This window comes from Megalops cyprinoides, chromosome 4 (assembly GCF_013368585.1).
Source record: "Megalops cyprinoides isolate fMegCyp1 chromosome 4, fMegCyp1.pri, whole genome shotgun sequence".
NCBI lineage: Eukaryota > Metazoa > Chordata > Actinopteri > Elopiformes > Megalopidae > Megalops > Megalops cyprinoides.
In genome coordinates, this window is record NC_050586.1 from 24,282,617 (window position 1) to 24,310,583 (window position 27,967).

The 27,967-nt window shown below is 40.5% G+C and overlaps 1 protein-coding gene across 7 annotated transcripts; it reads right to left on the reverse strand.

Moving 5' to 3' along the window:
- Positions 1 to 177: 177 nt before the first annotated feature.
- Positions 178 to 27,447, reverse strand: morc2 (MORC family CW-type zinc finger 2). 7 transcript variants are annotated; one of them, XM_036526901.1, is made up of 27 exons: positions 27,419 to 27,447; positions 26,440 to 26,628; positions 23,896 to 23,949; positions 23,630 to 23,664; positions 17,636 to 17,704; positions 17,417 to 17,507; positions 17,151 to 17,259; positions 16,445 to 16,604; positions 14,744 to 14,855; positions 14,513 to 14,638; positions 14,060 to 14,139; positions 13,286 to 13,368; positions 13,108 to 13,193; positions 11,625 to 11,765; positions 10,514 to 10,668; positions 10,202 to 10,330; positions 8,546 to 8,651; positions 8,275 to 8,407; positions 6,655 to 6,978; positions 5,889 to 6,134; positions 5,083 to 5,277; positions 4,530 to 4,587; positions 4,170 to 4,311; positions 2,702 to 2,875; positions 2,389 to 2,482; positions 1,675 to 1,863; positions 178 to 1,559 (listed from the first exon to the last, which is right to left on the reverse strand). In XM_036526901.1, the coding sequence occupies exons 2-27, from the start codon at positions 26,505 to 26,507 to the stop codon at positions 1,491 to 1,493; spliced, it is 3,228 nt and encodes a 1,075-aa protein (XP_036382794.1). In that variant the 5' UTR covers positions 26,508 to 26,628; positions 27,419 to 27,447; the 3' UTR covers positions 178 to 1,490. The 7 variants fall into 7 exon arrangements, with proteins under 7 accessions (XP_036382794.1, XP_036382791.1, XP_036382790.1 ...); XM_036526898.1 differs by having other exon boundaries at positions 27,326 to 27,434; XM_036526897.1 differs by having other exon boundaries at positions 27,182 to 27,434.
- Between the last annotated feature and the right edge of the window lie 520 nt (positions 27,448 to 27,967).

The following is a 27,967-nucleotide window of genomic DNA, read 5'->3' on the forward strand; positions in this document are numbered from 1 at the left end:
AGAGAAAAGATACCCTCAACAGTAAATAAACTTCAAAATATTCAGATGATTCAAAACTGCAAATTACTTCTCCAAGACAAAAAAAACAAGGAAAGTGAAGATTAATGTAGTATTATGACTAAATAAAACATAAAAAACAATATATACTGATAAAACCCAGTAAACACATTGGCTTGAGGGTATGCTTGTGGAAATTCCCCCAAATGTTTGGTTGATACACTACTTTTTTCCCATTTATTACCTTCTCCATTTTAGACAATATTCGCTACAAGGAACAGAAAAAAAAGTGAGTGGAAGACAACTTCCCTTTGAACTCCCATCACTCATACCTCCTGATCTTCTGAATACCAAAAGCAGACCTCCCTGGAGAACAGTCCTGCAGTCAACTGTAGTTGTCCATTATAATTCCACCATCATTTTAATCCACATTACAATTACGTTTCAATTAGTAACAAATTCAACAGCAAATAAAAATGAAAATTGAAATTGCAATACATTTGAACAGTTACAGTGGAATGTGTATCCATCAAATCGTGTTGTTAAGCACAACAGAGGCATGATTAAATGCAGGTCATCCTTTGTAACCAACTAACCCCCACGTCTATTAGAAACAGATTTTACATACAACGGATTTTCACCTATCCTCAACCTTAGTGTAATGCACAACAGTTGCCTGAAATAGTAGTTTCATTTATCTCTTCAGACAAACCTTTATGTCCATGAAAGCCACCTCCGTTACACATGGCAATAGCCTAAAATGCACAGAGGTTAACTGTGGTGATGGACAAATTAAGATATCCAGAGCTTTTAGTCGAATTGCCATTCCAAACCATACCAGCTATACACAATGGCTCTAAAATTACACTAATCTCAGTCTGGCTAAATAATACACAAGATGAAACAATGTATCCCATTTAAATCAAAGAGCATCCTGACGAGTGAAAAAAATAAATAAATATGCTGTAAAATGAAGTTACTCAAAACCCTGTAGTGCTCCTCTGAAGCTCTTCCACACTTTTCCCAGTTCCAGGATATCTATGAAACTTCTCACTCACTGAGAAAGTGATCTGTGGAGTAAAAGTGGGTAGACATAAAAGATTCTCAGGTTCAGGTTTGAATTTTTACGTCTTGTTTGTGTCACTTTGGTCCACAACCAAACCCTGCTTGCACACCTCCTGGATAACTGTATTTGTACATAGAAAGTGAAGATTAACCAATTTTAACCAAAAACTCTGTCTCCTTACAGCTGCATACAGGAAATGTGGTGGTGTTTAACTGGAGATTATACAGATCAGAAGGTTTATATTCAAAGCAGTCCATCACATTGCTGTCCTTGTGCCAGCCCACTGTTGACTGACAAGTCCCTGTAGCCCAGAACAAAGAACAAGGTCCAATGGAAACAAGGCTGGTGGGGCTGGAGTGAGAGCCATGCTGGTTATGTGTACTGCAGTTAAGTTAGTCTCTGGGCCAATGTAGGAGAAACACTGAAGTTAGTCCCCTTTGGTGAGTAAGTCCTCAATGTAGGCGTCCAGTTCATCATCTGTGTTGATATCAATGTCCTACAGGGAAAGTGAAAGGAAGAGTGATGCAAACATTAACAGGGCCCCATGAAGCCAACACCCATAGTAAACATGCACTCCATTCACAGAATCGTGTCCTGAAACAAAAGCCCACCTCTTGGACTTTTTGCAGTAGGGCCACGATGTTGGTACGCAGCTTCTGAAGCTTTTCCTCTGACTCGCGTAGCCGAGCCTCTGCACTGTTGCTCTTCTCTTCTACTGCACGGGCTCGGGCGTCAGCTCGGCTCTGGTAGGAGTTACACAGACTCTGCAGGCCCAGCTCATACTGCTGGAAGTACTCTTTCTGCAGGGAGATATGCATTCATTGCAAGCACCTCCCAAACCACAGGTTTGCAAACCATCCAATCTCAGTCTCACTGTAAAGCCGAACTCAGGTTGAGCAGGAACGACTGCTTGCATTATCTGCTACCAGATTTGGGGTCCATGATGTCACATTTGGACATCTCTGCACCGTTTCACACATTTCACACATCACCTGTGCCAATTTCATCATAAACCTTTCAATTTTAGTGTTAATTCCAACTGCTGCTGGATGTTGGTGTCTACCTACAGTAGACCTAAATAACTCCTTTGACTTCACTGGCAACCCTAGACTGAGGTTTAGTTTTCTACTGTTTGTTTACAATGATCAGCCAAAGTAGCATGTTACTTTGTTTATGTATCTCTTGCCTGAGTGCTGATAGAAGCAACCTAGCTATGCAGCTTGCCAGCTTCACCCGCAGCTCATCTGTAAACATGCCAGCACCAGCAACAGTTAGCTGGCTGACCTGATACGTTTCTCATTCAGTGGCGCAAAAACCAGACTTACCATCGGAAATGCCACCAGCTCTTCAGCAGTCATGGTATTCACGTCTTCCTTGGGGATTCGGAAATCAGGAGGGAAAAAGTAGCGCAAGAATGTCCTGCAGGGAAAAAGGCAACTGTATGTTTATGACAACAAACAAGTACTGAGGTCTGTTATGAGACTGTAATTCAGAGTGAATGTAACTAAAGGTCTGTACACAAACATGGATGAAGTGGACTGTGACACAGAGACAAAAAGATGGCACGGCATATTATGTGTAATGTAATGTAATGAAATGTAATGTGGCGGCTGCATCTCCCTAAATTAGCCTGGTTACCTCATCATGACGACCAGACTGTCAGTGACCTCACGACTGGTGCCAGGCTGTGTAGTGTCAGGTTCCATGCGGGCTGGTGCTCTTTCCGCCTCTGCCTCCTCCTGGGTGTCGGGGCTCTGGGACACGGGAGATGGGGGGCGCATCAACCGCACTTCATCGCTGCCCTTAAACACCCTGCAAGCCACACACATTATATTGCATTACATTATTGTCATTTAGCAGACACTCAATAGAGACTTAAATAGGTTACAGTTTTTTGACATAGTATCCATTTATACATCTGGATATTTACTGAGGCAATTCTGGGTTAAGTACCTTGCCCAAGGGTACTACAGCAGTACTCCAGTAGGGAAATCGAACCCACAACCTTTCGGTTACAAGCCGTGCTCCTTACCCGCTATGCTACACTGTCACCCTCGCCCTGTCGCCCACACCAACAAACACTTTCATTTAGGACAATATATTACTTAACTCAGTTATACATTTATATAACTAATTTTATAGCATATGACAATACATGGAGTGATACATAACAATAATAATACTTAACAATGCTTTTAATTAGAGCATCTTACAAGGCTGATATTAAATGATACACTGAATACACAGGAGCAACAATAATAAAAAGTACAGAACAGAAACAGTAAAAAGCCATCAAAATAATTCAGAAAAATGCACAGGTCGAACTATTCCGTTTTTGCTCTGTAAGGTTTACGCCTTCAGTGCTTTCAGCCTACAAATGATACCATTGACAGTAAAATAGTATTTTGAGGCCCACAAAATGACAGTTTTGGCTGTTTAGAACTTCAAATCGAGAACTGTGAAGACAAACTAGTATCTAGCTATCTAACTGAGCAGATCCACTGCTGTCCTTTTATGCTGTTCATGACGTTACAGCTTCTGAGCTAGCATACTGCCAAGAATAATGGAAGGGTTTCAAAACCAAAGATAATTCTGTGGGGCTGAGATCTCTGTTCCTCACTTTGCTTCACTGGTCTCTTCTTCAAGTCTATTATTCTCAGCTTTGCAGTATAAATCTCTCTTTGAATGTCAATATGAATCAGTTCTGTTTGAACTTGTGTTCTGAAGTTGCTTCAAAAATTGTTCCCTCTGGGTACTTTTTCACACATTCACTCAGTGTCATTTTCTGATATCTCAAAGGTGTGTCCATTGTCAAATTCTTAGCATCCTACTTATGGAGCAGGGTGTGAATCTCTCTGTACATATCAGTCTCTCTCTCTATCAGTTTTTATAATTATCAGTCTTCTAACTTACTGATGATGTGGAGAAAATACTTAATTTGTATTTGTTAATTCAACTGTTGTGGTTACAGAGACACCTGGTGGAGAATAGGCAGAATGCAAGTTGAGAAACAAGGAAATATAAATGGCCCTAAATTATTACCAACCCTTAGCAGGGTTAAACTTTAAGGAGGCAAGATACTCTTTAGTGCAGATTAATGCCTTACCATCTGTCACGAGGTGTGGTTGTGGTGGGAACATAGTCAAATTTAACCTTCCAGCGAACGCTCTGCTTACTGGCCTCGACAGCTGCCACCCGGCCAGTGAACCACTCCTTGTTCACCTTCACCTCCACCAGCAGCCCTTTGTCTGCAAACAACAAGGGAAGTCAAGATGGGCCTCTGCATGAACTTTTCCAGCACACGTCACTGGTTCACTACAGGCTAGCCTCTGATTTCTTTTGGTCTCAAACGGAAATATTAGTAATGAATATTAGTAATCAAATGTGACAGAAGGTTAAAAGACGAACTGTTGCAAACTGCAGTGCTGCACATCAACGCCTCTCACTCAGATGCTTGGTGGCTCACCTTTCTGGGCATCCTTCAGGTACTTCCCTGCATCCTCCTCTCCTTTGCCATCTGTGATCTGTAGACACATCAGACACGATTGTCTCACTGCAAAAACCACAATGCTATAAAATGAGGTTCATAAAATTCAGCAAATCCGTCTTGCTAACTAAAAACAACCAAATTACATAGCATCCCTACACACATCCGTCATTTGTGATTCATTAAAATTCATTCAAAATCCCTAAAATTTCATTCTCCACGTTCACGATAGAAACAGGTAACCCAAATAAAACAAAAGCTACTTGCACAACTTATGCTGTTGTCATTGTCATTTATCAATCAACCTTTTACTTCTCGTTTGGTTTGTGTTTACAAAACCTTTCATCACATTTCCCTAGCTACCACACAATTTGAGCATATCTACACCCCAAGCCTTGAATATGAGCTGCTGAGAGAATCCTGGAGCACCCGTGTTCCACTCATGCACGCTGTCCTGGGACAGGTGAGAATGGGAGTCATCTGGGAGTGTTAAACAAGGGGAAACGAAGAATCGGGTGCTGGGGGGCAGTACCTTCAGCACTGCCTGTTTGCTGAGCTGTGGGGCAGCAGACCAGCTGGGTGCAGATGCACTCAGCGCTGCCTTGGTTGACTGGGGCGCATTTGCAGCCACCAGTGCCTTTATCCCAGAGCTCTGCTGCACCATCTCCTTTTTCTCCTTGCTGCTGACAGGGGAAGGGAGGGTTCTGCGGTGTGGGTCTGGAACATTCTGCAGGATCAAGGACAGCGCACTCCCTGTGACTCCAGAGATTTTGTCAAAGGGAAGGGATAAGCCCACAGGTATCCCACCACCACTGTGTTGGGATTTTTAAAAACTGTTCTTTTTATTATTACTATTTTCCCCCTTTTTCCCCCTCCCAATTTGGAATTCCCAACCGAATTCGCTGCTGCAACCTCCACTATCATTCAGGAGAGCTCAGACTAGCACAATGCTTTCCTCAGAAACACGTGATGTCAGCCACTAATTCTTTGCACACTGTCCACAAGTCCCTGATGCCAACCCACCCTACCTGGCTGAGTGGAAATGATTTTGTTCCACTGCTGTACACTCGAAGTCACTGTCAGCTAATGTGACAGCCCAGACTGAAGCATGCAATGTCTTGGGCTGGATCTTAGCCTGCGCTCAGAAGGAGCTCATTTAATGACTAAGCCAGTCAGGAGTCCAGTAAACATATACTGTGACAGGGTCATGAGACTGTTGTATTGGCCGATGATCCTAGCCTCTCTGAACCTACAGTAAATGGAAAGGTGCATTGCGGGGTTTTTGGAAGGCTGCAGTGCCTCTATCACCACACTATGCTCCGCTGTCTGCGCTCGCACCTCTGTCACTCTCCCTTGCTTTGCAGGTAGCTTCTTCACAGCAGCCTTGCCCCGTTCCTCTGCCATTGATGCCATTTTGGATTTCTTGGGCTGTGGCTCATCTTCTTCTCCCTCCTCTTCACTTTCCTCCTCCTCCTCTTCATCCTCCTCCTCCTCTTCCTCCTCATCCTCCTCTTCTTCACTACTTTCCTTTTCAGGAACCCTCTTGCGTTGGCTGCTTGTTGAAGGGGTCTGCTTTGCTGAGCTCTGAATAGATGAACAGATACAGATGCAGGGAAAAAAAAAACAGTACCTAGAATAAAATACAAATTCAGACATAGCAGTGTTGCTGGTTTCCAATTTAGTTATTCGCTACATTATTCCTTTCAGTGAGAATGGGCCACGACAAACATAGCAGGCAGGGAGTGCCTGCTGAATGAAGGTTGATAGCCCTTACGTACAGATACAGCCATTGCCAGGCTGCATACAGTACCATACTGAAAATTATGTCAAATTATGTCAAATGTCAAGTCTTGTTGAGCTACTTAATGCAGGGTAAAAAAAAAACAAGCAAAATCAGAGAACACCCACACACTGCTACGATACTCCCAAATTATTTGATTTTACACATGAGCAGCGACACCACTTTTCATTAGCCAAGTATACTGCTAAAGAACGATTAGTCAATTAGTCAAACACTGATGCACCAATTGAAGAGAGGAACAGAGAAACAGAGAAAAAGATTTTCAAACACTAGTAGCGAGGCCAGAGCCAGTCATACATTTACCCGTGGGCTACGGCTAGCTGCTCCTCTGCTGGGGGCGTGGGCAGGAGATCTGGCTGCTGGGGTTCTCACGCTTGGAGCCACTTTGAGGGGAGCTGGCTGAGGCTTGCTGACAGTCAAGGCTCTTCCTCTGACAGGTGGATCCTCCCTTTGAACAGGTGGGGGTTGGGGAGGGGTGGCGGGGAGTTTGGCTGTCCGTGTTGGGGTGCTAGGTTTCCTGCTCAAAGGTGGGGGTTTGGAGAGGGGTGGGCGATTTGGCGCATTCTTGATCATGGCCGGAAGCGGTGGGGAGCGGGGTCGCATTGTCCTTTCTGATGCTCGGGTAGCCTAGCCGGTGCAAAAGCACACGCCACACAATCAGAGGCACCATTCATTTATTAACAGATACTGCAATCTCAGTCTTCTTTGGTTTTATTACTGTGGTTAAATTTCACTACTAGATAATTTGTGATCATACTACACTGTTGATAAGCTGATGAGGTTTACTGTGTTTCGTCTTTTCTTCATGTACATTGTGATGGCTTTCTTCTAATTGTTGTGACAACTGCCAATCAATCCTACTGTTTTCATTGGTCAGGAATCTGTTTGTTGCCTATGATGGCCAGAAGACCCTTTCAGAGGTGAAATACACTGGACGATTATCCTGAATGCATACTTGAAAAGCCATTGTTCAATTATATATGTGCTCTTTATTTGAGTGCATCTGTATTATTTGGAAATAAAAAACATTAAATGCATCCTTATTTCAACATCTAGGATGCTCTTCTAGTATTCATCTTATTTTTACAGACTTTGAGTACTCGATAACTACAAATGAACCTGAACTGAAGATGCCCACCCCTAGTATCCACAATCACTGGGCAGATGTAAGATGCATCATGTAACATGAGAAACATAAAGCATTTCAAAACTTGCACGGGTGCTTATCAGATTTTGAAGAAAAGAGGGTCCTCAGCATTATATGTTACCCTCCATCAGTCTTTAAGTGAGGTTTGAGGGCTATCTGGCATGAAAAGCCCGCTTCAGGTCCTGTCACAGAATCTTGATTGGATTCAGGTTAGGACTTTGACACGGCCAATCAAAAACACAAAAGTCTTTTCTCCTGACAGAGTCATTGAGTTACACATCTTACTGTCTACAACATACTATAAAACACTGACATTGTCTTCATGTTATAATGTGTAATGTGTGAAATTGGAATGAGCATGCTGTTTTCATATACTGCAACACAGAACACTTGTTATGTATTTTGTAATGTTCGACCTTGCGGTAATTTTTAACATCTGCAGAAGATTTTACAGTGGTGGTTTTCTAGAAGAAATAAAAAGAAAAAAATGGAACCCATGACAAGTGTTGGGCAATTACTAGAGCACTGTGACAGCATCAGTTCAGAATTCATTCTGAAACCACTAATCACTATCTACAGTATCAATATTCATTGATACAGTTACAGTAGTTACAACAGTTACATTAACAGTAGCAATACTCACAGTTACAGTGGCGGACACTCCAGTGACGTCATCAGCACTAAAACCCCATAATCGCTGGTCTTATCTTATCATGTAATCCCTGTGAGTTTACTAATCCTGGCTAAATAACTGTCTATAAAAATGTGACACTCACCTGCAGGGCCTCCAGTTTCTCCTGCTGTTGCCTGATCTTCTCCGACAGCTCCTTCTCTTTATCCTCTGAGGACTTGATATCTTTGCGCAGGACGCCCACGGGCAGATTCTGCTTCTGCTCAGGAGCATCACATCTGAAAGAAATGTTCCAGGAAAAAAAAAACACTGAGTCAATGAAATGTTTATCACAAATCCTATTCACTATCAACAATTTATAAACAAATAACTACAATTTCTCTTGCATATAGACAACTTCACAAGTTAGGTGTTACCTGTCCTGTGTACTGTCGGGGTTCATGAGACAGACCCAGCTGTCAGGGTACCTCTTGTCCACGGCATCCAATTGGAAAGGGAGAGTGCGCCACTTCAGGCACTTGTCTAAGGAAATAATTAGAAATATGAGCATAATTCATAAAAAGTTAAGCCCTGAAGAGAGCCTGGCACAGACCTGTGCATATAATGGAGGATGATACTACTATGACACCCATGTGAAAGTGTAGGAAAGGTGAAAGGTTGTGACTGCTTGAAAATGAATCAGGATACAATCAGAATGCAATTAATAAGCGTATTACATCCTATGGGAGCAACACATGGAAGGTCGGACCAACCAAACTGGCAGGGAATTTTTTCATTAAACTTCATTCATACAGTAGAAGCCTCTTAATTACATCACATGGGGTAAGCATTTATTTTGTGTTTATATCAGTCAGGGTTCAACATTAAGGTTTTTTCTTGCTCAGTTGAGTAAGTGCGACAGGTATACTTGCCCGAACTAAATTTCTACTTCCCCGGATATGGCATAGTTAAACTGTAATATAAAGCACAGAAAAATGACGTCATTACTTTTATCACCTGTGTGTTTGCTTTATAATTTGTTTTCCTTTTTGTTCCTTATGTCTCATATCAGGGTCCACGCTAAGATGCAGTCACTGCCCAATCTGCCTGACGTGCCCGCATCGCGGTAGTTCAGGTATGAGAAATACAAACATGGCACAAATTCCGCCTTTTCCGAGAGAAAACATAAAGTCACCTACTACAGCTAGGTGGCTGGATAACTGGCAGGCTAGCTACACAGGTATGGTAAGACAGCTAAGTGTTAACTAGCTAGCAAGCTAGCAGCGATCAAATTTCCTTCTGACACAACTTCGTTCTGGGTGGCTAATTCCGTCGGAGTCACAAAGTATAGTTTTCACTTTTAAAAAGAAGTGCAAGCTAGCTACCCACCCTCTAACTTGTACCTTTCTATAATTCAATTCACCATGTCATCAAAAATGAGTCCTGCAATGCAAAAGTAGATGTCATTGCTGTTCAGTCATATGATTAAATTCTTCACTGACTGCTATTTGATGAGCATTAACAGAGAATTTTTTCTCGTGCAACCCAGTTAAGAAACTGCTGTGAACCATTCTAAGTCACAACCCAGTGGTGGAGAAATGCGAGAGAGTTTTTCGACTAGGAGGGATCAGGAAGAGAAATCCCGTAAGTAGCTGTGAAAGGTGCACAGGGAAGAAAACATTGCACTCCAACACTGGCAGTCGTTTTACTCTGTTCTACTTGTCACAGGTAACTTGTTATTTGTCAAATGCCAAGTTATTATTGGTCACAGGACCCGGTGTGACCTGCCTTGATTGTTTTTTACTCAAAAAACTGCCAATTCCTGCATGCAGAAAGGAAAGACTTTGCAAGCTGAAATTTGAATTTGCTCTGAATTGTCACTCACCTACCTAGTAAGTCACTGGGTAGTTTTACTTTCTTGAAGTGTTTTCACTTGTCCCGGGGAATCAAGCAACTGTTAATGTTGAACCCTGTTAGACATGTAACTAATTTTCCAGTAACGTGAATTAAGTTAATCACTGCGCAAAGGCTGTGACTGAGTGGAGCTGAAGTGAAAGTTCTTACAGTGCTGAGGAGCAGTGAGCTACACTCACCACACTGGATGGTGACAGGTATCTCCATGGCTCGGCGCCTCTTATAACGCAGTTCATTGGAAGGAGGCTGGTTCCAGTTGGCTGACAAATAACCAAACTCATCCCAAAACTTGACAATCCCCTTCTGGGCTGGACAAAGCAGAATACAACATCAGGTGTTTGAGGATAGTACCACACATGAGAGCTAGTATATTCTCAAAGACACAGTTTTTTAGTTAGTTTTTTGGTCTAAAAGCCGACAGTCTTGATACTGGCAGCACTTTCCCTCCCTCTCAACGAACAAACACAAACACACACCAAAAAAAATCCTACCAATGGACACATCTTTCCAGTACTGTGCCAAATGTTCGCCCATGGCCTTCAGAAGGTGACGGTACTCTTTGGCATCTGCAAAGTCCTGCTTGTTGTGTGTAGGCTCCAGGACCAGGTAAGGCACGTCCACAACCCCGACCACACCCCCACAAGCCCTTGTAAAAATAAATTGTAATCATATCCAAATTGAGCACAAAACCCTCTGTTCTTAGCAGGTGAAGAACGACAATAACAGTCTCCTGATTTCGCAACAGCTTATTATAGAGAACTTGAAAAAATAAAAAACTGTTGGGCCCTCAGAGACCAGGTTGGACACTCTAGATCGGGAGTCACTGGGAAAAACTGATTAGCATTTTTATCATTAGTGCTATCAAACTATCTATAATTAATTTAGCATCACTAAACAAACACTTGAAAAAACATTCACATTTTTGAGGAAAGCATATTTAAAAAGTAAAGTAGTAGAGATCTAAGTAGAGACCTCAGTTTTTTTTTCAAGCCACTTGTTAAACAATTATCCAGCTGCAAGACCTCCTCATCTAAATTGATTAATTAATTACCACTGATTGAGCACAAATGGCTGCAATGTTTAGGTCCTACACCATCTCGAATTCAGTCTGACTGTTTAGAACCATGGACAACGTGGATGTGGAATCACACAAGCTGCTGCAAGATGATCAGACATCATCTTCATCACCCCTGCAGGTTTTCGTAACTTGTTGCTTTGTGTTGTGGACTGTTTGTAACATACAGCTAGTCTTGACTAGTTTAGATTTCAGACAAAGGCTTTGAGGCATCCCTGGTGGCAGCTGCTGTTGTATGACCATAAATGGTCACTGTGACATAATAAACACAAGGGTGAACTCAAATAGAGGACCAACATGAAAGGGGGGCTGAGCTAATATCAAGTTCTGGAAGAGACGTAATGAGGAATATGTTTTGGTTTTCATTTGGACTCATTCTTTGTGTTAACTCTCCATAATCTAGCAGAACTGCTTAACATGCCCTTGTCAAACCAGAATTGTTCACTGATACTACTGTGGGTTCAGGTGGCTGCTGCCACCAAGAAATATTAAAACACTGTCTGAAAAAAAGAAATCATGCTACTCACATGCCTCCCTCCAGCTGGGGGCCTACTTTCTCATACATCTTGATGAGTCGGCTGCAGTTGTACACAAACATGCCATCCAGCTCCCGCTGATCGATGTTCACCCCAAATATGAAGCTCAGCTCCTTGGGCTCCTTCAGGGCTCTGAGGACCAGGTCAAATGTCACAAGAATGAACTCAAAATAATCATAAAGTAAGGCATGGATTTTGACCTTAGCGGCATGGTAACAAAAACATGTTAAATTAAAATAATACATTGTCAACTAATGGCTGAACATGACAAGCAGTAATAGCATGCTAGCTCAACCCAATTTAACACAATTTGTAATTATGATATTCTATTCAATGCTTCGAAGGCACAGCAGTGCCTTCAAAGCATACAAGAGTATTAGAGTACTTGCCTCCTTTCTCACTTATTACTACTATTACCACTATCCAACTATTTTCAAGCTGCAGACTTTCTACAAGGTTTATCTTAGCATTGTATATTTAGCCTTCAGCTAGTGCCCTAAGTGTAAAACCGGTGCAAGATTCCTCAGCACAAAATATTTGTCCACTACAATATACAAAATACTGAACCTTAGTTATTTCCATTACCAGAACTAGAACTCACCAAAAAAAAAAAAAAAAAAAAAAAAAACTTTTCAACTATCTTTTTCAGGACGTTGTAAGGTCACAAATGAGGTTTAAGCCGTGAGGTTTTGCTTTTAGCCTGGTTTGTGGCCCTTAATCAAAAGAGGAACAGGAGGGCAACGAGCTAGGATACTCCAATACACTGTCACTTCTTTTTCAACTGACAATAAGTAAGCTATTAAAACTTTGAGAAGTTGTGCATACTTTCTGACCTTGTGTCCTGGCTGCTCCAGTGGAATGTTTACATTTTTTCAACCTGTGCCTTTGGTGCTCATGCTAAATAAGATGCCCAACCAGTGTGGTCATGTTGTCGTAACAGGCAGTTTCTGTATTCTGCATTAGCTGGATCAGGAGTAATGTCAGAGGCCAAAATTCTCATTTCAGTGAGACAGAGGAGAAGAACCGAGAATTACAGATTTCAAGCTTACATTCAAAGCAAGCCTTCCCTGCAAGATCAGTTTGTGAAAGTGCAGAAGAGGTTCTTGCCTACTGTAGTAGACAGAAAACTGATGCACTGTACAAAACAGGCTTCTGCTGGTTCAAAGATTTCAGCACTGAAATACCAGGGCCAAATCTCCAACTTCAACTGTTTTAAAGCAATAAAACTGACCTCTATTTCTAATTAGCTAGCAGACCAACACATCAATTTGCTGCTTAACATTTCACACATTTAAGCGTGATTTTATATCTGCTATTATTTCAGTTCTATTTTTTATCCAGCATAAATCAGAACAGCCAGTGCCCTAGTACAAAAAATATACCGGGGTGCCACTTCAGAACAATATGGTTCAGTATTACTGAATACAGGGACAGCTTTGGGACAAAATCCTCTCATCAGATTCTAAAGACCCACCTCTGTTTGGTCTCGTGGATCTTCTTCTTCATGTCTGCCTCTCGACGCAGCATCATGGCCGACTCCTGAGCTTTCCGGAGCATGGCCTGGGAGAAGGGGTGAGACCCAGGGGGAGAGGACTCACTCACCTGTACCTACTACTGCACTGAGTGTGACTAGTGTGCAGATACATTCTTACCCGTGCCTCTCTCGAAAGGTCACCTCCCAGCTTCATCTCCAAGGCTAAACTTTTGCTCTCTGCCTCTCTCGCCTTCTCCTCAGCTAAGACAACAGAATGGAATTGAAAATAATTTACTAATGCCAACTTGTGCAACAATGATATTCTGTATAACAGATGGGGCATCCATATTTTTTCCCCCAAATATATATGAAAATATTACAGGAGGAAGAGCAATGAACAAATATGTATTTACGAATGTAAACACCGGTAATAAGATACCTCTCAACTACTACATCATATCAATGTTGATATTGATAACTATATAAATGAGTGAACATACAGTATATATAAATGGCAACCACTGGAGGTACTAATATACCAGTTTTAATATTATTGTCACTGACTATCCATCTGGACAACAAATAATATTGAGAAAAAAGGTGAACACAAGTTTCTATACATAACAATGAATTCAACTTTAATTTGGCCAAATTTCAGAATGACATACATAAGATCATTCATTTCTAACAGCTTACAAGCTGTGAATGTACTACAACTTTCTACCAAGCGGTATCCTTAGGCTCTTAAAGCCCTTAAAGTTTGACAGACATAATAAATATAACTGTTGGGAATGGGTTGAAACATTTCTTAAGAAAGTTTCATAGACCAACTAAAATAAAAATTTTATGTGAAGAATTTTACGTGAAGAACAGAAGGATGAAAAAGATCAATGCTTGAGGACAAAGTGTAAAATGTTATAGCTCCCCCCATCTCCGCCTCCATTCTACCCACCTATTTTGGCAAGGTGGTCTGCCCTCTTCACTTCCTGCTCGGCCCGGGTTTTGAAACGTGTGGAAGTATACTTGTAGACCCTGGGAGGGAAAAATGTTAATGTTGTAGAATATTAATATGTGTGAATTTCTTCAACGATCCCTTGTTTACTATTGTATGTGTGTCTACATTATATTGAATTTATACTATGAAAATGCACATTTCATCAACACAGTATCGTCAGATATTGTACAGCGATATCAGCCAAGGAAGTCTTCATGGCAATTTTATTCTTTTTCCCTTGATGGGTTCTCGCTTATTGTGTGGGAAGATACATTACATTACATTACTTCATTTAGCAGATGCTCTTACCCAGAGCGACTTACAAATACCCACCCCTAGTATTATTATTTTTACAGTGATTCTCTACCATATGCAAGAGGTGAAGTGTCTCAGAATCCAGTTCTGCCGTACCTTGGCTTGTAAAGACAGCAGGAGAGTCTCTTGGTGCGTACTTTGTGACCCTGGATGAAGATCCTCATCCTGGGATCAATGTAAAGGACAGCAGCATAGGCCCGGAATGATCTGCGCTCCGGTTTCCTGTTTTTCGAGTGAAGGGAAGACAGGAATATGTTGTATGCAACCACCTATATGTTGCACTCCTCCGAACCTTAAACTACCACTAAAGAAGCTGCTTTCACTCACACTCCCTCTGGGGGTGTCCCAGCCATCAGGATGTCCTTGTGGTCAGTCTCCACATCCAGCTCTGGTGCTGTAGTGTCCATCAACTTCAGATTATAGATGATGACCAGAGTCCCTGGACAGACAGATTGCAGAGTGGGCAACATGACACTCTGTAACCTCAGGCTCAACTCAATGTAGATCTAAAAATTCAAACAAGGAGTGGATATCTCCAATCTTCAAGGACTCCAGTCTTTCAGTTGCTATAACAAGCTAAAATAAAAAAAATAAACCAATTTGAACAAACCATGACACATGAGTTTTTTCAAACAAAAAAATCAAAGGTTTTGTGTTGCTCCTCTCTGTTACTGAGCCCTGTTCCAATTTTAATTAAAAATTATAGCAAAAAAGCAAGGGAATCTGAAAATCTGCTGTGGTTCCATTAAGTTAAAAAAATCCAGGCTGTGAACAGAAATCCGGCCTTTTTGCAGATATTTTTTATAAATGATTGATGTTTATGATGGTGATTAGATTTCATTTATGTTGTTTTTCTCCTACAAGCTATGTGACTAGCATGTGAACTTAGTTTGTTCCCACCAAGCAAATACTGCCTCGTGACATAGAGACAGAAGTGACATAGCAAGTGCAAGCTATACATATTTGTGCAGAACAGTCTGAGATAAAAGAACCCTGAACTCCATACTAGCCTAAACATAAATTTAAAAAAAAGTATCAGGAAAAAAGCTATCTACCTTTTCAAAAAAAAAAAAAAAATCTAGTATAATCCATCCCAAGCCTAAAATTTTACAGAAGTACCTTCAGAAAAAATGCTCAAATAAAAATCATACACAAAAAAGTTGGCAGTCATGCAGAAAATACACTGAAAGGAAGTATTAGTCATTGTAAAAACTGTAATCAACCATCTCTCCATTCTCGTCAAACTACAGAAAAAAAAGACTTCATATGGATCTCTCACAATCAGAGGTCATTGTTTGAATCAGCTTTCCAGTAATATGCTGTTCATATGCAAATGAAACATTAAATCAAGTTGTCAACATGCTTTTAGGCATCATGTTACTCTCACAAGGCACTGCTGTCTACCTGTTTTAGAAGGTCTTCCATAAACTATATTATCTCAAAAACTAAAGAGTACAGTTCAGGTCTTAAACTGGGGGAAAACAGTATAGAGCAACATGACCACAAAATTAATTTTCTGTATTTCATACTGTGTAACCATACAGAAAGTTATATAAGAAGCATTGCTATATAAACAGAAGCATAAACAGAAGGCAATGAATTCTTATTTCCTCTTCAACAAGGAACACTGAGCACATCATTTTTCTCACCCATATGCCATTTCCAGAAGCTTATTCTCTCAGAAGTGGTACCCTCCAGCAAACCCAAACGTCACACATTCTTCACAGACTTATTTTCAAAGTAAAATAATAACAATTATGCTAACAGTTTTATAAGTAATAACAGTTTATTATTATTGTAGTGTGGCCAGCCCGGCCCTGTCCCTGGCAGAATAAAGCTAGTTTGTTCCATCACTATAGGCCTCTGGTCATTGACAGGAAGTGACACAGCCCGTCTTAAATCTGGGACATACAGCCCAGCTTACACTCAAGGCAAGCGCCTTACTGCCTGAGCAGTTTGGGAGCCCTGTAACAATGCATTAAGATGATCGGGTGTAGCACTCAACCTACTGTAACAGAAAGGACTTACCACTCTGCCCTTCAATCTTCTGGAACTGCTCCATGAGCTGAGCTTCTGTTTTGAAGGGCGAGTATTTGTAGATCAGCTCTGTCTCGATGGCAAACTTCTCTGGGTCTTGAGTGACTGGTTGCTTGTTTTGGTTGTCCCAGGTAGGAAGTGGCACAATAACCTTAAATGAAAGAATAACACTCTTGGTGATGTAGCAAACATTATGTCTCTGAGCAAAGTATAGCTAAATCATTGGAAAAAAAAAACTATCCATAAAAATATTACAAAATTATCTACACAAATCAATTTACAAAAGTAGTCACAACTATGCCTACAACCTCAAGAGATAGTAAAGTATCCTCCCTCTTATTCTTCCTACACTCTCTGTCCCCTTGTCCTCCTCAATGATCAACACCTTATTATAACGTTATATATAAGGAAGCCTTATAGAAGGGTCAAACCCATGATACTTTTTGTGAAAATGATCTCTAACCTACCTTACACCACAAATGTAGACCTGACAGCATCAGACTTACGCTTATGGAGTGGAGGTTTCCCAGTAAGGCTGTAATTTGGTGATTTTCTTATTAAATTCAGGTCAAATCCTTAATTTGCCAGGACTTAAGTTCATTTGGGAAATTCTGATTCAGTTGACTATTTTTAATACACGGTGAATCAAATCATTCCTTAGCTTAACTCCGACAGGAGACTTCAGTTATGTTCTTACTTCGTCTAAACCTTCCTCCTCGTGAAACGTCCGAGACAGAAACAGGCAGGTCAACATGTTTTCCTTCTTGGTAAAAAGAATGAAATCCTTCCCTATCCGCATGGATCCCCTAAAATAGACAAACAGACACAAACCCATCACTTATGGGAGAAACATCCTCATAGTCGCTTAAGATTTACATGTATTGCTTGCTTCAACATTCAATGGTGTCCTCACTCTCTCTCCAATCAACCCAGAAACAAAAGTGACAACCATGAGGCTCTTACGATTTCAGCCCATTGCCATACTGCCCAATGTGCGTTGACTCAGGGGACCTCTTGCTAGATTTCCCAAACTGGATTACATGGGTTGCTTCATCTGTATGAAGGGGGTAACAGGGGATCAGTTACAAACAAAAACTTCTCCACATTTCTAATTCTTGGTTGTAAAACTAACAAAGTAGATGGTTGTCTTTCAAACCAGAAGTTGTATGAAAAATTACTCACTGGGATCCATTCCAGTCCCATCGTCAAGGAAACACAACATGTAACCACCTCGGAGCTCTGGTCTCTTCTCTGAATATTGTAAAACAAAAGAGTGGGAGAAAGCAGGATTCTCAGCATTTTTGCTATTCACCAGTTTTTCTCCGACAACAAATCAAAGGCGTAAATACTCTAGTATATCAGATAGATGATTAAATCAATGTGGCTGTTGAGGGGCAATGTGGCTGTACCCTTAACTGCTCCCTCCACTGAAATGTGAAAGGACTGGCTTCAATGATAGGAGATGAAGCTAATGCCTCATAGTTTGTTTTTGTTTGTTTTTTTTTTTGCATTATATGCAGAAACAGCTCAAAATACTGATGGTGTCTGGGCTTATAAAGACGTTAAGACTGAAATCATGCCATTTGTTTGCGTAGCATATGGGAGGTTTTTTCCATCACCATAATAAATTAAATGTTTAATGTACATACTAATCCATAATCCAAGTATAGTGTTTTGTGTAAACATGTCTTGTGTAAACAAGTAACTACCAGGCTGGAATAACTTGATAGCCACAGAAGTTCACCCAGTGTTGGCTTGCAGGCCCGTTATTACGCACCTGTTACTGACTACTTAGTTGAATATGGTTCTCTATGAAAATGCTTGCATTTTCATTAAAATTTCCTATGTCTTCATACAAAAAGAGCAACACTGTGGTCCTTGGGCCTCATATGGCCCTACAGAGCTTCATGTGGGTGAGAGTTGGGAGAACCCAAGTGTAGTCTGAATAGGTGGATTTTGAGTCTGCATCAGTAAACGGACAATGATTCCACTGTTCTGACAGTTGTGGTGAGCTCATTCCAGCCATTGGAAGCAAGGGTAGGGCAGGGGCATGAAGGAGATGAGCAACCCCTCCAGGAATGGACTACAAGGCAACAACAGTGATGTGGTCTGGCATAAGTGTAAGGTGTGATGATAGGTTGTAAGCATGGGAATGCAGTTTTTGTTAGTTTTTGATACTGAGTCACAGTTTACTTTTATCTGGGCCATAATATGTAGCCAGTATAGAGACAGGAGGAGTGGTGTGACATGACAGTAGTTTTGTTGGTTGTAGATCAGTCAAACAGCAGTATTTTGAATCAGCTGGAGATGTTTGATAGCATTTGCCAAAAATAGCATAGCATAGTTGCAGTAGCATAGTCTGGAGAGTAACTTCAACCAAGAGTTGTGCTAAATTGGTAGTAAGAAATGGGTGGATTTTAAGGATGCCACAGAGTAGGAATCTGTAGCTCTGTTGTCAAGGGAGAAGGAAATATGGTGTAGTGGTGATGACCACTGGCATGTAGAGACGTTTGGTTTTGAAGAGATTACAGTTGAAATGTTTACTAATCATCCAAAAGGACACATAACTGAGGTCAGCCTTGATGAATGAGGCAATATGCTTGTCAGTGGGTGAAAATGACAGAGAGCGTATCACCTGCTCAGAAATGGTGGGAGGAAATGACCAATCTGAGATTTTATGTAAAGCGGGAAGTGAAGGGACCAAGGATGGACCCCTGAAAGCCTGCTGTGGTTGGCTGTGCAGCTTTAAGACAAAGTCACACCATGTTACCATGTAGGAGTGGTTGGAAAGGTAGGATTAAAACCACTTATGGACAGTGCCCTGAAAGTCCCAGTTTAGTCAGGAGGACCTGAAAGTCAACTGTAATGAATGAAGAAGATGGATCAAGAAAGATAAGGAAAGATGACATGGGGGTAGCTCTATCAAGGTTGAAAGCCTCCATTACAGAAAGCAGAGTAGTGTTCATTGAATGACTCTCTAGGAAACCAGATTGGTTAGGATCAAGTAGGTCATTTTAAACTAGGTAATGCGGTAGCTGGTTAGATACAGCCTATTCTAGGATTTCTGAAAGAACTAGAGAAGGGAGACTATAGTTTCATACAAAAAGGAAATAAATGGAAGCAGAGCAGATGAGGTGGCTTGCATTAGAGAAATGGAATGGGGTTCAGGGAAAGGTGGTTATCCTATTGTAGGTCGTCAACACTTGAAATTACTGAGGTTTCTGGACAAACTGGCATGTTGGCAGTGGAATCAGCAGCAGCGTGACTGGGGGAACAGGTCCACTTTAGGAGAGTGGTTGTGGTCACTTTTTCTTGAAATAGAATTCAAATTAGCACTGAGCATAGAAGGAAGTGTGGGGGGGGGTGGCTGAATAAAAAGTTGCTTGAATTTTTGTTTGAAAATGTAAAGCATTGGTAGATGAGACAGCAGAGGAAAAAGATGAACGCAAACACCAACATTCCACTGGATCGGAGGGCAGGTCTGCTTTTTTCCCCCCATTTTTGCTGAGCTCAGCACAGTGCAGTGCAGTCTAGTCCTGCAGGCACACAGTGTCTCAGTCAAGCATGGGATTGAAGAGGAAGCCTTTGAAGGCCTGGAGGTGAGTGGACATGAACTGTTCAGAGTGGATGACAGTGTCAATGGCAATGAGAATGTTGCAATATCCACATGTGGCTGTAAAAAACACCTCTACAGTTTCAAGAGAGAAAATTACATTGCGTGCAAGACTACACATTTCATCGGAGCATGACCACTGGTGTGGGAGACCCCTGTGAAAGGGGAGTGAGAAGAAAAAGTAATGGTCAGTGTGGTAACTGAAAGTGTGGTCTCTTTGAGGTTCAGGTTCAGATTGGTTGGCAGCATTTTGTGTAGGTAGATCAGGGCAAAAAACATGAATTCGTAATAATGTTAAGCTACACTGTATTTGATGTGTTACTTCTAGCTACTCACTTTCACAACATATTCACAACTATTCACATTTTCATATATTTTACATTGCAGGCACCAAGCATCCAACAATGTAGGCTTATTTCATATTTTAATGAAACTGGACAAATGATTACACCAATCTAATTGTGTAAGTCCTGAGCTTATTAATTATTCACTCAGTTATTTAAATGAAGTACATTCTTGGCTTCCTGAGTGGCTCAGTCAGAGAAGGCATTGACTTTGAAGCGTTTGGTTTGGTTTGGCCTCCAAGAGACCTATCATGTTATTGTATCATCTAAATCAACCTGTGCACTTGATCAACCATACTTATGAATTATCTCTTCCCTGTGCTGCCAGCCCATTTAAAGACTGTTTTATTCACTTTATATGGCTAAAAACCCTGCCTTCTCTAAAACTAGCTGGAGTCAAGCCCCTTTTGAAAAAACATAAATATTGATCCAAAAAACAGGCCTACATCAAATCTAACTTCTTAAAGCAAAAATCCTGGGGAAAAAAGCTATAGCTGAACAGCCTGTAGCCTTCCTAAACTCCAACAATATCTGGGAGACCTTTCAGTCAAGTTTTAGACTCAGTCACACCCAAGGCATTGAATTTGACTGCAGGCTGAGTGTCATTTGCTCAGGACCCTGAGCTGAAACAAATACATTACACTACATCATACCCCTTCTTGGACTGATCCACTGTGTGTCAATAAATGCCAGATTGGAGGCTTCCAAATGGTGCTCATTCTGAGCACAGCTTATGCCATACCACCCAAGACATCACAGGTTTAGGTCAAAACTGTGGCATTATCATAAATTATGCTTTTAATCTATAGAGCATTAATGGGTTTCTGCCAGTCTATGTGAGATTCCTCCTTACGCTAGGCTTCCACACAGCAAAACACCTTGCGAATTTTGCCTGGTGAATTTTCGCTCTGGGGGTGTGGTCGCAAAAACAGCAAGCATGTTTGGCCAGTAGCAAGTGTAGTTGTGGTGAGGTGACGTAGCAGGCAAGCCAGCTAGCTAGCTATTGTAGCAAGCGATTCAGCTAGCTTGTGAAGTCAACCAGTCAGCTGCGATGAAATGGCATAGACATTGTGTTGTGTATGCTCTCTGTATGCTACATGTATCCTTTAGCCTCTGCCATCTTGGTCAGACTTTTTATTGCTACTCCCGCCTCTCTTTTTAACATCAAGTACCAAACACATCACATGCTGAACTGATTGGTTCTCACGTGATTCTCATTTGTATAAAGTTGGGATTTCGCCATCTCAATTTCGCTTGCCTTGGCAAATTCGCCCTGATTTTGCCCAACCAGAGCGAATTTAACCCCCAGACAACCTGAATGAGAGCAAAGCGAAATTCGCTGCAGTGGAAGCGTACCCTTGGACTGCAATTTATAAGTATTAAGGATGGACATTACAATTGCATGCCTGCATAAGAAAAGTATTTTTCAGATGATATTCATGTGTTACTAGCCATCAGACCAATAAGATGTTTCTCTCAATAAAACAGAACAAAAAGTGCAATTTTCTTCAGGTAACATGGATTCTTATGAAGACAGCCTACTCCGTGAGATCTGTGCAGCAAGTCAACACATAAGATGCTTGTGAAACACCTACCTTGTTTTACATCTATTCAGGAGCACGCATGAACGAGTTATAATTGTGCTTTAGAGGTAGATCCAGCAGCTGTTGCCCGATTACATTTCTGAATCAGCAATCAGACATTAATCAGTATCATAAATAACACACTGATATTGTAGCCAATTAGCTCACTAGCATTAAAAGTACAGCTTTGAATGACATTGTCAGTTTTTCTGTTCCACTTGTTTGTATATTGTGTATATGGACAGAGGGGATCACATGGCCAGGGGACAACCTCCTTCTGTGCAGCAGTAAGTATGAGGACTCTCATTTATACACACAGTGGCCTCCATATTTATTCCAAATCCCTACTAAATATGAACAAAATTAACATGACAGGAAAATGTATCTAATGCTTCGCAGGTTAAGCCCTACTCTGTTGATGTCATGTGAGCAACCTGAATGCACCTGAAAAGTTGCATACTGCCTCAAAGCATTGAGATGAGTACCCCTGGCGTACCTTTCCACCAAATTCCTGGCAAATATAATCAGGAACAAGCAATGGAACCAATTGATGGCATATCTGGGATCGAACCCTGGCCGTAGAGCTCAGCTTGCACCGAAAAACAGATGAATTGCTCTAGCCCTTTCAGTTCTTATGTTTTCATGTTTTTTTTTCCCCAAAAGATTCAATCTTTAACACCAACTGTGACACTGATGAGCATGTTTAAAAAAGTTCAGTTGTTGCTTCATCTGACATCAAGACATTCCAGCTACCATTCAGATGAATATTTAGCAAACTCAAGTTGAATCTTTTTGTGGTTTTCCTGCAAAGTAGATTTCCTTGCAATCTGGTGTAGGGCTAGACTTCATTTAATGATAAGTTTTGATTGTGAAGCTTTTTGAGACTTCTCTGGTAGGATCAGATACCTAAACCAGTTTTAACCACTAACAAATCTCAAAACATATTTGGATAGCTACTTGGATAGCTGATAGCTACTACAACAGTTGGCTCTGTTGTACTCTGGGTTATTCTCAACTATAAACAGCACTGACAAAATTGCGCCACATTCTCAATGGCTGCTGCCTTTTTTATTGGGAAACAGCTTTGCTATATATATATACAGCAGCACTGAATATACTATTCAGTTATTTAACACTTTAGCTTGACAGATTGAGAAAAATTAACATAATTTGGGGAAATACTGTATAGTTGTTGGCATGGTCTTAAATTCCTATGCTGTATGTTAATAATCAATGATGACTTTCCCCAACACAGTGCAATTATTCAAAACCCCAGACTAGTGTTCTGTTGTTATTTTTCAGTATGGCAATAACATTTAAAATGAATTTTATTTAACTGTATGAATAAGCAAGTTTTAAACACATGAATGATAATACAGAGTTAAAATATCATTCTTTGTACTCCAGTTAGGAAGCATCATGGAAGAATACTGGAAGCCAGTTAAAGTCACATCCTACTTAAAATATTAGTTCTGCATAACAAAGGTGATATCGAGTGGAATGATTCTGTGCTTGAATATTGAATATGCAATGATATAAAACAAAAGACATTTCCCCAACTTTGAAACAGGCAAGTGAATTTCCATAGCCCAAATGAAAAGATTGTTTCATGTTCAAATCTTTGGCTGTGACATACCCGTATAGATGTCAATTCTCGTTGCATTGGCATCCCTGCAAACAAAGAGATTAATTAGATACAACAGAACCACCTCAGGCAGTTCTGAAGATCAAGAGACAGGACTGTGGTTACAACTGAAATTTTATAATTACATCCTGAAGCACTGACAGTTATGTCACAGGGGCTCTGCCAACTCAAGCCAAACATGCTTACTGAAAAGACAAGGATCTGCAAGAGACTTTTCAACAACACCGTGGGCACTCATTTCTAATAAAAAATGTTACCTTGCATTGTCCACAAGTTCAGCCAGGGCTCCAAATAGGAACTCATGGGTTGTCCTGCAAGTACAACTCAATCACTCATAATGGAAAACTGACATTCAAAGACATCACACTGATTTAGGTTAAGTTCATGTAGAAGAATGCAAACAGGGTTAACTTTCAAGATCAGTAATACAAAACTCAACCTTAATGTCTTTTGCACAGACCTAGCCTAGGTTTTGATCTCAACTTTTATAACTCTGCCATTCACAAATATGATAACTGGATGTTTTCACTTCACTCCACTGGATACTTTTGTTTTTCAATGAAAATTGCCATCATAAACATTCCCAGGCTCAATAAAAAATACTGGAGTGCATTAATGTTTTGTTTCTACTTTAAGAAACAAATCTGCAACAAAATCACACTGCACTTTTAACAGTCACTTTGTACCTCATACAGTGGTATGTGAACGTATGGAAAACAGATGGAAAATGTGGTATAACCGGCAAAGAAAACTTTAAAAAGCAGCAAGAAGCACAGACTGAAAACCCTCATAAAAGGAAAATCAAATATTCTTGTATTCTCTTATTCTCCAAGTATACAAGACAAGACTGCAGCAAAACCTGTGCCTATCATTTTCAGCAAAGTCGTGAACTAGGAAGTTCACTTCCATAGCATATAACTGAATTAGTGCTGCTACTCCACTGTCAATTAACTATCTACTAAGACTGATCTTAATGAAATCTTAAAACTGGAATCTGCCTCCTAGAACAGTAATCATCCAGATCATATTTCATACCTAACCACATAGCTACTAGATTGCCACTGGTTTTGTCAACAGACAAGGTTCTGCTCTTCCATATATGCATGCATGTGAAATTGGGAGATGAAAACTCAAATCTGTATACAAAGTCAAAGCAATTTCTTTAGGGATAGAATTCACAAAATTAGCAGGTAGGAATACATTTCAAATAAAAACCGTTTGCAATGGGTACCATATACACAGACACAGCACAATATAACTGCAAACTTCAAAACAGGTTCTGGATTCTTTCCATTCTAGAGATCTAGCTTTTTTTTTCTCTGTGCATTTCTATAGGTGATCCCATATATGAACATCTAAAAAGAGAAAAAATTATAAGTTCCTATAAACATCAAATGTTCATTCTTATTTCATCTTTGGTACAATGCATTCTCCTTACAAGTCTACAGACACACTTCCCACATTTGGTAACCCAATCTACATGTCCAAGACAAAAAAAATGAGTCTGTCCTTTGGTCTCCTATCTTTTGGCTCTTCACGATCTTTCTCTTCCACACATTCAGATAATCCGCTTGTTAAGTCATAGCAATGTCAGAGCCACCACTTCGATTTTGTTTGCCCTGCCTTCCAAAAAAGGTGCTTGAAACATTTTTTTAAATCAGAACATATTTGTTTTCACCACGCTTAGGTAATTTGTACTGATGGAACATTTTATTTTGTTATGAGCTATCACATTCATGAAAGTTGTAGCTTACAACAAAGTTAAGTTTTACTGCAGACAACAGTTATCTCCTTACAAAACTAGCATGAAAGTATTCCCACCCAAAGTACAGCTTCTTGATAATTAATTTTTAAAGCTGCTTCCATCCCTTAACGAAACACTTTCAAAGAAATCCAATTCCTCTTCAATATTGGTCAAAACGTCATGACGTTCATGACCTAAACTGAAAATGATGTCAAAACGTGATTTTCAGTTTAGAGAACTAGTCAATGAAGATTCATTTGTCAAGATGTTTAGTTAATGGTCTGTCATATTAAGTAGTCAAACTATTAGAAAAGTTCCAATTAATCGCTAATATGAGACTAAAAGACTCCCTGGACACCTTCAAGAAAAAACTTAAAACTCTTCTTTTCAAGCTGTATCTCTAGCTTACTTTCCACCCTATCTATGTCTATCTATTCTATCGATTGATATATTCATTTACAAAAGGCACTCTACACTAGCTTAGCACTTACCTTTGTATCTTACTGACCTCTTGTAATGCTTTGCGGTAACTACTCTTAGCAAAGTGATGCACTTATTTGGAAGTCGCTCTGGGTAAGAGCGTCAGCTAAATGAAGTAATGTAATGTAATGTAATGTAAAATGTTTCTGATCTTACATTATGTGCAAAGCTAGATGAGACACTACCTAGCTGTAAACAAAAAATGTACTGTTACCTTACACTTATCTAACATGTCTTTCACATCAATTACCTTTTAAGAGACTCAACACTATAGAGATGTGTACAAACGAGTGCATTTATCAAAGTTAATTGCATTGAACTGACCACACAGGTTCCTCCATGCAGCTATGGACAGTGGTGACTACATCCAAATCCAAATGAATTTTTAACCATTAAAATCATTTTAAATACTGCCTTCTTCAAACAATGGACTTTATTTGCAACATAACATCAAACACATTCAATGGCTACTGAGCTTTTAAAAGTCTTAAGACTGATATCACCCACTTTGTAAATATGCAGGACAGTGATTTGTGTCAATGGCCAGTGGTTTTTTTCCCGCTAACCAGATACTTACGAGTTAGTGTGCAGGTATTCAAAGGTCAGCTGTGCTCGGTTTAAGCTGCTGTAGTTTGAGAAGGCCATTTTGTGAAATAACTTAGTGGGTGCAACCCTTTATGATCCTTCCCTTGGAGCTCCTACCAGCTTAATCCAAATGGAGAGGTCCATCTAAAAATCCAGCCATTTGTTCAGGGTTCTGACACTCCTATAAATAAAATGCATCCAGTAACTCAAATACATTTTGTGTATTAAGTTGGATGACACAAGAAATGTAAATCCACTAGATATTGCAGATGACCCAAAATACATAAACAAGCAATAGGTGCTGAAGTTATACACTTGATGTGGCAGCTCGCAAGCTAAAATGCATTTGAATATATATCTAACTGTCTAATTATCTTAACTGTACGAGCTCGTATGATTGGTAATGTATTTAATTACATCAACACTGCAACATGATTACATCCCCTGTTAGCATAATAGCAGACACGGACATACTAAGCCTTGACTCTCGCCTGGTCGGCCAGAACGACGGATCATGCATTTTCACGTGGAAGGCCTTTTCACTGTATCTTTTTTAAAAATCGCTAACGTTACATTATTAGCAAAATAATCTGAAAATACCATTCCCAGCTAAACAAGAGCTGTAGCTATGTTATCTGTCGACATAAACATCACTGAATTAGTTAGCACAAATACCCCGAAAAATAGATCATCTCTGCACCCCAAAATGTTCCCATTATCCGTCCCCTACACACCATTTCTGGTAGCTAACTTAGCCAATTAGCTCGTTGTATAACACTGGCAGGATTTATTTTACTCAAGCAAACCCTTTAAACGGCCAGCGATTCCTGCTAGAATTTTTGTTTTCGTCAAACCTTGGCTGTTGCACGATATCTTACTCTGTACTTTTTTTCTATGTTTCCGTGAAGGCTGCTATCTATGTAGCTAGTGGGCTTATAACAACCCAAAGGCCGCGAAAATCTCTACTGCACCTCCGCACTCGCTGATGTGCGCAGACGCCGTAGTCAATTGAGGAAGAAGTCTTGCCTTCAACTGAAAACCCGCCTCCGGACCAGAGTACAATCGCCAATCAGAGCGCATACGAGTAGCTGAGACCATTATTTCATTCGCAAATTTTCCTGTCCATATTGTCCACATCACTGCAGGCAACATGTACACGCGAGTTTAAGGACACTGGGCGTGGCTTAAATTTCGGTGACATGTCACTGTCTTAGACGAAAGAGTCGAGAGGGTTATGAATAAATTCATATTTCTTTGTTTCTTTTCTCGGGTTCAAAGGACTACCATCCACAGTAAAGGCTTCCCAATGGCTCTGATCCACACTCCAACTCTGTAGGTGGCGATAGTGCAGCGGAAAGTTGGTAACAAGCCGTCAGTAAACATCAACACAAAGACGGGCGACAAGGGAATAATTATTTTGAATTTTTGAGAAGAAGACGGGAAAGAGCTACGTCCTCCCTCCTCGTTTTCGTTCCAAATATTTTACCCTCTGGTAATGTAACCGTAATAGCAGTGGCAGT

Coding starts and splice junctions, on each gene's coding strand:
- morc2 (XM_036526901.1), bottom strand. CDS start 26,507: ATGGCCTTCTCAAACTACAGCAGCTTAAACCGAGCACAGCTGACCTTT. Junction 13,194..13,285: donor ACCTTTCGAGAGAGGCACGG/GTAAGAATGTAT, acceptor CCCTTCTCCCAG/GCCATGCTCCGGAAAGCTCA. Junction 1,864..2,388: donor AGCTGGTGGCATTTCCGATG/GTAAGTCTGGTT, acceptor ATCTCCCTGCAG/AAAGAGTACTTCCAGCAGTA.